The 12,088-nt window shown below is 33.6% G+C and overlaps 1 protein-coding gene across 14 annotated transcripts in view; it reads left to right on the forward strand.

The window, feature by feature from the left end:
* The window catches only part of LOC126745596 (voltage-dependent L-type calcium channel subunit beta-2), a 281,586-nt gene that overhangs the window by 250,584 nt on the left and 18,914 nt on the right, over positions 1-12,088 (forward strand). For 9 of the 14 annotated variants that reach the window (XM_050453523.1, XM_050453524.1, XM_050453520.1 and 6 more), the window contains one exon: positions 6,299-6,734. In XM_050453523.1, coding sequence (XP_050309480.1) covers positions 6,299-6,570 — 272 coding nt within the window. In that variant the 3' untranslated portion in view covers positions 6,571-6,734. Of the gene's footprint in view, positions 1-211; positions 280-402; positions 511-6,298; positions 6,735-12,088 lie in introns of those variants that run through there. The other 5 variants (XM_050453530.1, XM_050453529.1, XM_050453527.1 and 2 more) reach the window with 5 other exon arrangements.

The raw sequence follows: 12,088 nt of genomic DNA on the forward strand, positions 1-12,088 counted from the left end.
TCTACTTTATCGCAATATTGATTTTACACAACTTATTTTGCTCCAATAAACATAGACATAGAAGCTATAGTTAAATATTGTTAAAGGGTCCAAAGATAACTCCTATTAAAATGTGATTAATAAATAAACTTATTTCATATGAGCATTAACAATTTGTTATTATTTAAAAACAAAACTAAAAGAAACTCAAACACATTCCTCAATATTTCAGATTTTTCCGGCTCAATGACCCCTATACCGACAAACCTCTAAATTTATCACTCATTTCATCACCAACAGGTGAACGACAAATGCACGGTTTTTTTAATTTTCTGTTTTTTTTTCTTTTTTCAAACAAAAATAAATCCGCTTCTGTGCAAACTCGCTTACTTACTCGCACACCGCACTGACTCGTACGAGCAGAGGCAGTAGCACCTAGCCCTGGTAAAGTTTGGCGCGCTGGCTCTACCGATTTGTTTGCTTGAATTTTTTCAGCTGTAATTGCGGGTTTAGTTTTTTATAATAAAATGCGTAAGTTGATTTAGTGCCAAGTTAATAGTTTTTTTTTAAAAGTGTGTTAGTATGAAGTGTTATTTTTCTAGTATTATTTTATGTGGTTTGAAATTTGAAGGCAGAAGTTTGTCTAGTAAATTGCATGGTTTGAGTTTTGGTTAACCGAATGGTATAATAGAATATGATTGTGAATTAGATCTGGATAAATAATATTTAAAGATAAGTAGTATGGTTTTTTAATATTTACTTGAAAAATAGAAGATTTTACCATTATATTTATATAAACTGAGTATTTATACCACTAAAATCGTAAATTTTTGGTGTCTTGTAGTTAAAACTATATTTTCACTTTATTGAATTTTAATTGAGATAACTAATTATTTTGTTATTTCTTCTTCTATAAGAATTTAAATATTTAGTTTAATCAGAAAATGACATCTTGAGAACTCACAAACGTTAGTTCTCAAGTCACAGTGTAACCACATTTTTTTATTTAGATTTCTGTTTTTTATAAAAATTGACTGATGTTGAAAGTCTTTAATAAAGTGGCTATGCTAACGGCAGCTTATCAGTTTGGACATTAATTGGTGGTTGGTTGGCATGAATTATTCTAGGGATGCTTACCTTTTAAATTTCGAGCGTTATCCAGTTTGATGTGTTTATTTAAAGTGCAGTTGTAAGAACCTTTAACAAATTGGTTCTCTCGTAAACAAAGGGATATTAAGAAATATAACACATTGTGAAACACAAAATAAGCTATAATTATTAACATTATATTATCAAAATTTGCTATTTCTGGTCAGTGTTTATTATTTAAATTTTCACTTAAATAAATCATTGTTGTAAAAATCATAATATAGATTCTTGTTAAAAGTACAACCTCTGATATCAGAACTTTATGCACCAAAGTTATAAAACATTAAAAAAATATATATTAATAACCCACTAGTATACCCCGCTGTACAACATGTACTAAATGAAATAAATACAAATTAACCTTACAGTGCGGTTGCTTACATATGTATAATACGGTATGAAACTCGGGATAGTGAAATTAAAATATTTTTTTTATGTAAAATATAAGCAATTTTTCTTGGCAACAAATTGCCAAGAAAAAACTTTAGGCACTAGACAATAATTAATAAATTAGGGAGCCATCAAATAGTATAAATTAATGAATATGACCATTCCCAAAATCGAAATAACAATACTAATCAGAAATCGTAACACTGCTTTACCGGAATAAAATCAGGTAATCCGGATGGCTTGGTTAGCCCCTGGTCCAATAACCACGTCATTATTAAAATAATTCCTTTCTAGCCGGCCAAATTAATGATTAATCCTCTAGGTAGTCCTACAGTTTATTATTAAAAAATTTCATGAACAGCAAATATTACTACCAATAACGTCCAATTAAACCTTTACTGAAAACTCATTTTAATCTTGACCAAATTTCTCAAGGATTCTGATATGCCCGAATATGGATATTATAGTAATTTGTTTTTTATATTTGGTAAAAGATGATTTATTAGTCCAAAGAATCTTATTTAAAAAATACAAATTTTCTTCGGTCAAGTTTAAAGGCCACTGACAAAATCTTATTCTTTTTTTAACATTACCAGGGTTCAAATCATAAGCAGGCTGTACGTGTCTATAGTCTATGGTTATTGTGTAGTGGTTATCATACCTTAGACTTAGGTTTATCTCGCGAGAGCTCAGTCTGGATTGTTATTAAAAGTATGAACTATACGATTAATCTGATTATTTTATCGACGGATTCTGTTTAGTTCGTTTTTAATATTTAGGCTAAATTTACGAAAATCTAATGTGTTTTAATGAAGTCGCTATCATCTCGATTTCTTCTATTAGCATCTATGATATATACGAGCCTTCCAGTTGTTTCCGACTCTCATACATTAGATTAATGGGTAAAATCTTTAGGTAGTGCTGCAGTTTATTATTAAAAACTTTATAAACAGTTTGGACTCCAGTTTAAAGGACACTGGCAAAATCTTATTTTGTTTTAAACATTAACACGGTGTAAATCCTGAAGAGGCTGAAGAGACTAGATTATTCTCATCATTAAATCAATGAGTTATGTTCAGTTCGATATTAACACTTAGGCTCAATTTATAAAAATTGAGATGTTCTGATGAAAACGCAAGCATTTGGAACTTTTCTATTTTCTTATACGATATTCACAAGGTATCCACTTTTATCCAACACATTTACGGAAAATTAATTTTTGTATTCTGACCAAATATTTCGAAGATTCTAATAGGCTCAAATATGGATATAAAAATAATTTGGTCCTTACGTCTGGTAAAAAGATTTATTGGTTCAAAGACTCTTATATAAAAAGTCCAAATTTTCATCGGTCAAGTTTAAAAGACGCTGACAAAATTTTATTCCATATTATTTTAGACTTAGGTGTGTGAAGGTTCTACCTTGCGAGAGCTCAGCCTCGGATTGTTATCAAAAGTACGAAGTATACGATTATTATATCGACGTATTCTGCTCAGTTCGTTATCAACGTTTGCTTCAGCTTAGGCCAAATTTGCGAAAATCTGATGTGTTCTGATGAAAACGCGAGCATCTGGAACGCACAAACTGCTGTTTCTAAATTTCTATTAAAAAAAACCAAATATAGCATTTTCCGAATATAGTTTATAATGGAAATGATAATATTTTTTGATTCTCGGTTAGGGTCTGAGTTTCCGCTTTTAAAACTGAATCACCTTTTGAATTGCAGGTTATAGATATTTTAGGAAAAACTAGTTTGGCTATTTTCAATAATTCCTATAACCGTTATAAATATTTAGATATTTATAATTTTATGAATGCCTGCTAAACTTTAAAAAGTTGATTTGCCTTTAGTTCAATTTTAAGAATAGTTATCAAAATCATGACTCTAATAAGCTTACTGCCTTTAAATTTCAAACAGTAATGGTTTAATCATTATTGGAGGCAATCATTTAATAGTCCAGGAGTGTTACTTTAAACAAATCCACATTACAAAAAATTAATGACAATTAAATTTGATTTTTAAGGAATTACACATAATGTGGCTTTTCCATAAAAAATCCATTAAAGCATCCGGAAATAGTTATATTACGAGTTTTTTTTGTTTTGTTTAAAATTATACAAATATCTGATAAAATTAAATACTAATTTAATGGAGCCACAAGACTACTCAAATTTTTAAGTCACACAAATATAGTTAAAGATTTTGGTTGGTGATCATCATTAACTGGAATTTGAATAGTTCTATGATTGGAAACTTTAGTGTGACACTCAAATCACAAAACTATGTTACGTAACTAAAACTCTTTATTTTATTCTGGACGCGTGTTTCGCTAACGATGTTGGCATCTTCAGGAGAAGAGCAAAACTGAACTGAATCTACTTACAAGTGGCCTTATATATAAAAGATGTAACTAATCGAGCGAAAATCAATGAAGCATGACTGAACAAAGTTTAAAGACTAACATATATAGGGTGACTATCTAAACATGTCAAGCCTGGAGGTATTTTGTACGTTGTTAATAAATATTCGCATTTTATTATCACAGAATTTATTTTCAAAGTAACTTGTACTAGTATTATTATTTTAAGATCAGTTCACTTTCAGTTTAAATGAAAAGCAGCACTTCTAACAATGATGTTCTGTTAACAATGGTGTACAGCATAGATGAACGTGTAGATGTTATTTTCATTTATGGTTTCTAGGATAAGTGTTCCTTAAGGAACGTTATAACGAAAGGCATCTAGGTCAAAGGAGTATGTTCGCCAACTAGTAGTCAAATTTGAACAAACTGATTCTGTTACGAATAAAAAGAGAAATCAACTGCGATTAGTTGATGAAACGAAATAGCACAAATTGAAATTCTGGGTCAGTTTGCAATGAATTTAACGTTATCAACTCGTCAAGCAGCTGTAGTAACTGAATTGTCACGTGAATCAATGAGAAAGGTACTTACATTTATAAAATTTAGCCCTGAAAACTGCGAATACCGCAAGAAATTGGTGACGAAGACCCGGACAGCAGAATCCAGTTTTTTGAAATGATGACAGATTTACAGCAGAACCTCGACCAGTTAAAAATATTTGCTTTAGTGATAAGTGTAACTTTTATTTAAATAGGGATGTTAATAAGCAGAACTGTCGTTACTGGAATGACCAGAACCCACACGTATTTAAAGAAGGGCATACTCAGTACCCCCAGAAAGTTAATGTTTGGGCTGATATACTGGGAGATGGTATTATCCTCTCAATATTTATACCAAATAATTTAAATGGCGACATGTATGCTGAAATGCTACAGAGGTGTATGAAATCATTAATAGTGCGGGAATTAGAAAATCAAAGGGACATGGAAATTTATCTTTAGTATAACACTTACTAAAATTTCAACAAGATGGAGCTCGTCCTCATTAAATAGTTCCCGTAAAGCAAGGGTTGGATGATCATTATCCTAACCAGTGGATTGGAAGAAGGGGTCCTATTAAATGGCCATCTAGATCCCCGGACCTAACACCTCTTGACTTTTTGGACTTGACTTTTGTAGGGTCACCTATAATATGTGGCTTTTAAAACTTATTCTGAGTCATTAGAGCAACTCTAACGTAGAATAGTTTAGGAATGCCGTGCTATATTCAGAGAAACACTTGTAAATTTACGTGAAGAATTTGAAAGTAAGCTTTATTATTGTTTTTAAAATAACGGAAATCATTTTCAACATCTAATGAAATCATAATAATAATTTCAAAATTGAATTTTTATTTATTGATTTTCCTTGATAAACAAAGAATAATTTCCTGTAATCTAGCTTTCTATAGTATGCATCTAGTTTTCGATTGTTATTAACTGGTTTAGGTACATAAATGTAAATTGTCTATTCCTACAAAGTGGTACGCATTTCAAACATGTTCAGCCAAGCTTGATAGGATCATGTGGTATTGTAATTAAAATTTTACTTACTTTTAATGCGTTTTAAATATGGTAAAGTTTTTAGGATTTAATTTAGGTTTGTGTCTTTTAAGTAGTTTATCAATAATCCTATCGCGATAACCATTGACCCTAGCAATTGTTTTAATTCTTTCTTCTGTTTTATTAAATCTGCTACTACTTAGAGGAAATGAAACCAAACGATGTATCAAGAAATGCATGCTACCTATTTTATATTGAAAATAATGGTTAGAGTCACTAGTTATGTATCTAAAAGTATTTGTTTTTCTTCTAGAAATATCAATGTCTAACCGAAAGTTTGACAATATTCTCAATAGGGATAAAGGTCCAAATTATTATAGTCAATTGTATAGTTTAGTTCAAGCTAAAACTTTCTTCAACCATGCTTCATTGGATTTTTCGGTCTATTATTTACATCTTTAGTATATAAGTAGTACTTATATAATATCTTATAAGTATTTTTAGTTTAGTTTTACTTTTTTCCGGAAAATGCTAACATCGTTAGCGAAACACGTGTCGAGAATAAAATAATCTGATGTCTGGTTAGTTGTAAAACTGTTCTGTGATTTGTAAACTCAAGATTTTATCTACGTACAGTGAACTGTCAAAGTCCAACAATCTTGGACTATATTTCTTGCATACGATCATAGTCCAATTTTTATAAAACACTAACAAAAATGCTTGACGTGAAATAACAATGTGTTTTGTTTGAAAAGTTGTTTGTTATAGAATTAAAGAAAGCGAATAAGTACCGATTTTACACTAAACTATGCATTAATTTTGATATAAAATTACGAAGCTTACATGTATATTTGTCGATAATAAACATTTTCGTTAGTAGCCCATCACACTTTCCAAACGTCGCATATGCGTACAGCAAGGGCGAGGCTCGAGCGTGATCACGAATACGACGAGTATTCGGAAAAGGACCACCTTAACCACCCGACCCATCCCTCCGCTGGCCATCCTCATCATCTTCCCGCAGATGATTACAGGGAGCGCCCTCTGGATCGAGTGCCTTCGCGAAACTTGAGAAGCAGGGAAGACATGGTCGACTTCCCGCCGGCTTCCCATAAAAGTACGTCGAGGAAGGCCCTCAACGCTATCTAGTGGAGGCTTTCTACGGAACAACCCATTGAAGAGGAATTTCGGGAGGAATCTCCTACGACTGCGGCGGTCGCCGGTAGCGGAGACGTGTATTACAAACCTCAAATACCAAAAGCGTATCGAGACGACAGACTGTTAAGCTATGAGGAGTCGTTTGATAGGACAAGGTTATTATTACTTTATTTTAATAATTTTTACTAGTTAAAGTAACAAAAGACAGAAGTAAACATTTCTGTTTTTTATTTGTAACCCTCAATAATCATCTTGCAAGCTTTATGAATATCGTTTTACTAAAATCGTTGCACGGGGATTTTGGTGAGAGGAGATTTTTGGCTTTTGCAGTATGAATGCAGTTTACCCATAACAATAAACTGTAGAAGAGAAAGTAACACACTTTTTTTTACTATGTAAATATTGTTACGGATTTCCCCTGGATTCAATAAATAAGCAGACTTGAATACTAAACATTAACCTTTTATTCACTATTTTACTAACAATCACTTACATTTCTAACCACTTATTGATTATTTAGCGAATTGAAAGCTGCTCTAGAGGGATCCCAAATCTGCTAAAGACATTGTTCACTAAAACTTCAACTTCTGTCACCGCTTCTTGGTTGGGAGAGCAAAGACTTCCGGCCATTTATTTAAATAATCCATGGCGTCCAGGATGTACTTATTTTCCTTGTTGGTCTTGGGAAATAGACCGGCAATATCGATTCTTTCAAATGGCAGACCTCTATTGTACTTCTTCATCCTTCCCCTGGATCTTGTGCTAGGTCCTTGATTAGCCACACATGTCGGACCTTTTCGGCAGCATGATTTTACATATTCACAATAGTTAACCCAGTAGTACCTGTCCGGGATTTTATTCAGTATCCCGCCACACACACTTGATCCACTATGCATCTCCTCCAGGACCTGGTTAACTTTTTTCCTTGGGATCACTAACTGTTTCTAAATAATTTTTCCACTCTCTCCCACTCTCTCCCACTCTCTCATCAACATCTCTTCCTTGCGCCTATAATACCTTAAATATCAACCCTCTTTTCGAAACGTCGCTACTTCTCGTTCTTAGTCTGCCATTTTCCTTATTTTCCTTCTCCTGAAGAATTGCTGATATATCTTGGTCTTCGCGTTGGTCTTTTGTTAACTCAGCAGTTAACAAAAGTAACTTCATCCTTTACGAACCTCAAATTTAAGACTCGGATATATGCCACACCTTCCCGTTTTTCTACTTTGACACAATGTTTGCATTGTGGCTGACAATAGTAAGAAGTTCTCTCCTCGTGACGTTATAATTTTTTTCTGGCTTGGACAATACTCTGCTAAAATACTCGATGATTTCTTCCTCGCCATTCTAGACCCTATAACACAGCTCCAGTGTCAATATTACTCGCTTATCTGTATCCAAAATAAACTTTCCTTGTTGTTGTGGGTATCCTACTAGTTTACCCTTTGAAAAGCAAGATCACCCTTCGTGTTCGTGTTCCATTGAAAATGAGATTTATGTTCTGTCAACATATGCAAAGGGGCGGCAATATTGGCAAATCCTTCGACAAACCTTCGGTAGTATATGCAAAATCTATAAAAAAATTCAACTTATGTTTATTTCATCTGGATTTTGTTAAAAACTGTGTTTAGATTTTCCAGGTGTTTTCCTTTAAAAGTTTTTCCCATTACGAGAACATTGTCAAGACGAACAAGGCATTTCCTCCATGTAAGTCCTCGTAGTACAAATTCCATTAACCTCTCGAACGTAGCGGGAGCATTACACAGACCAAATGGCTAAACATTAAAATAATAGAGGTCATTTCCAGTAGAAAACGTAGTTTTCTCCTTATCTTCTTCCTGAATGCTCACTTACCAATATCCGCTTTTAACATCCAATGTTGAAAACCAGCTTGAGCCGACAAGAATTGGAAGCTTATCGTCAATTCTAGGATTTTTCTTGATGTCATTAGGTTTTCTATAGTCCACACAGAATCTAGTTGATCCATCTTGTTTTCTCACTAAGTCGACTGGAGAAGACCATGGACTCTCCTCCTCCTTAAGCATGTTGTTTATAAGACTCTGCCTCCTGGTATTTGGTAACAGGTAGTCTTCTAGGTATTTGAACGAATTGGTTGAAAATTTCCAGTAATTATTTTTTATTTAACTACTCCAGCTCTAGTTTTACTATTAGGCTCGTCAAATATCTCCCTGTGCTGGGTGATGTACTGTTTAGCTTTGCTCAGTTGGTCTGGAGAAAACTGTTTCCACTGCTTTGCGAAGCTGTCCAGATTTGTGTCGAGTCTCTTGGTCAAAGAAATCGCGCAACCTTCTTCATATCTGTACACAGAACTTCCTGATTGGTATAAAGCCACCTTGAGGCTATTGGGGAGGATGTTCGCCCTGTATAAGCAGGGCATCATCAGACCTAAAAACAATTAAAAGGGATAAATAAAATTATTTAACATTATTTGGATAACAATTATTTGCAAAATAAAATAAAATTACGTTAGGACCTACACATACACTGTAAAACTAACAACAATAATAAACAAAATAGTGAGGTTAGAAAAACAATATATAAGCAAATAAAAACAAATAAAAATAAAAAATAAAAGGCTTGGGGTTTTGTTGTTTGAGTTTGAACCGTAGACCTCTCAGTTGCTAAGCGAGGCCTCAACTAATGGACCAGACAGACATGTACATTTAAAATGGTTACTTGTAACAGATAGCATGTATATACAATTTAAAATTATAGGAAGAGAAATTATCTAGGAAATGTTATTAAAAATTAAATTTGGTTCAAATGTAAAGATGTCATTTACACACACAAGAACAGGACTTTTCTTGGCTCTTGGCTTAAAAAACTTTGCTAATTGGTGTGAGATGCTACCGAAGAATGACATGGAGCAATATACTTGTTGAGTTTTCTCATCATGTATTAGACTATAAGTCAATTTATATTTGTTAAAACATCTATAATAAAGTTGATTAATGCGCGCAAGAGGGAAACCGTTATTAAAAACAATGTGTTTTAAGTTGCTTTGTGATGTTAAGTTCCGACCTGAAAGCCTCCCTAGACAAAGGGATGTTAAAGAGTCTGTAGAGTAGGGAATTAAATGAAGTAAATTTATAAGACGGTGGATGATTTAATAAAAACTGAATGATGATGATAATAGTGTGTATCAAATGATATATGATACACAGTATTATCCGTGGTGGTTGGATTGCGGTAGATTTCAAATTCACATCACAAAAATGTTTACCACGTATCTCCTATATACGGTCAAAAACCTTCCGAAACCACTATTTGTGATTTATGAAAATCTCACTTAGGAGGGGAGAGAGGCAAGACCCCATAGCTAAACCGGTGATTTGCTTATCAAAAGTGTTGTTGAAAAGAAAGAAGTTCTGATCAAGGACCAGTTTAAACAGGTTCATTAGATCATCTATAATAGCACGACTCAAGGAAGACTTAAGTAAAAGGTCTCTAACTAGAGTAATATAATCATCTGGTGGGATGCTGGGAAAAACGTTTTTACGTCGAGAGAAATCAGTTTTGAACCTTGTGGAATGATGACAGTTTTCATGAAGTTTGTCAGTTCTATTGAATTTTTAGCAGAAAAATCACTCCTAAAGCCTGTAACCTCTCTCAACCAAGAGGATAAATTGTAAGAAGGGGAACTAACAAAGGAAACAACCGGTCTAATAGGTATATCAGGTTTGTGGATTTTAGGAAGACCATAGAGGATAGGAGTTCTAGGGTTTATGGGATAAAGTTTCTCTTTTTTGGTATGAAAAAACTCCAAGGTTAGGCTGCATTTGTCGAGTAACCTTAGTGAAAAAAGAGTTTGTAGGATCTTTATTAATTTTAACAAACTTTCCCGAATCCAGAAAATCCAACACCTTATTTATATAGTTTTCCCTTTTAAGAATTACAAAACAGTTGCCCTTGCTTTAGTTAGAATTAGGTCATTATTTTTTATTTTATTTTTTAGAGAAATTAAAACGTTACTATTAAAGGGAGATTTATTTAAATTTGAGTTATTGGAATTGAGAACGTTAATAATTTTAGCACGTAGGATATTTTTGTTATTAATGTTCGTAACAAAAATAGTTCGTTGGCAAAATATTCTCAGCCTCTACCGCTAAAATCCTCTCTTATTAAAATCTTATGGGAATGTCACCTTCAGATGTTACCAGGGACTGTGCCCTGAAGTATTTACAGGCATTTGTCTTTGGACCAATCCAACGCGGCTCCCACATTTTTTTCCAATCTTCCAAAAAAGATCTTTTCATTATTACCACCCACTCGAACAGAATCTGCTGCCACAACCCTTAGAGTAGCCGATTTTCATCTCCTCAGTAACGTTTGCCGAGTCTCCAGTCACCATGCAAAGTCACCATGCCAGTACACCGCTGGTTTCAGGTCACCCGTAATGGTAACTAATCTTTCATTAACTTCCCCTTCCATGGTCAAGCTTTCGGCAGATTTGCCTAGGCCTACAAGACAACACCCGCCCCTTAATGCTGACTGTATTTAGTTTTCACATCGCATCGATAACACTGAATAATTTGGCGGCAAGGAGGCTGCTAAATTCCTATTAATTCATGCGTTATTACCTTGATAATCTCTATAAACAGATTTTGTAGACCATCACCGTTATGTTAGCGCCTAGGCGCAATAACCAAATAAAGACGATGCTTTAGACTCGGGCTGAATGGGGGACGTGACTAAGAGTAGGGAAGGTTAGGTGATTCAGGGTTAAGGCTTAATAAAAGTGTGCACTAAGCGTTACCTGTACTGGGATTCTAAAATTACGATTCGACACGATTACTCGAAATGTCTGATTCTTAAATAAAATTTTCAATCGTGAGTGCCTTGCGGATTGCCTAGTTTTTAACGATTTGTCGATGACACGCTTGGGTATATCGTATGCACCAGACGATATAGCTTCTTCCTTATTTAATACGTGCATAATGTGTCAGCATCCTTTTTTGAACGTATTTGTTTCATTGATTGTTTCCCAAGTTCCCAGTCATACCAGGTTTTCATTAGTATATCAAGAAGCTTACTTAAACATAACATATAATAGATTTAATTCGATACTATTTTCCACAACCTTCTGTTAATAATAGAGGCAGAGTTACCATTGAATGGGCAGTTTTAGTATGTCAAGATTTTATGCCACAGATTGTTACCAAAGAAGCATTGGACAAGATTTTAAATCTGGAATTATTAAAACTACTGCAAGTCGTTGGATCCATAGAATTACTGAAATTATTGGCAATCACCTTACTGACCGGTTCATTAATTTTCCAAATATAAGAGATGACAGACAAATTAATAAATTAACATTTATGGAGAGATCCAATTTCCCTGGTGTTATAGGTCCTATTGATTGCAGTCATGTTGCCATATTAAAACCAAAAATGGATGAACACAAGTTTTTGTGTTTGTAATTATTACTTTCCAATAGGCAGTGGTGGTTTAATATGACATTTATTTTGAAGAAACAATATAGGCATAT

Source organism: Anthonomus grandis, chromosome 16 (genome assembly GCF_022605725.1).
Source record: "Anthonomus grandis grandis chromosome 16, icAntGran1.3, whole genome shotgun sequence".
Classification (NCBI taxonomy): Eukaryota; Metazoa; Arthropoda; class Insecta; order Coleoptera; family Curculionidae; genus Anthonomus; species Anthonomus grandis.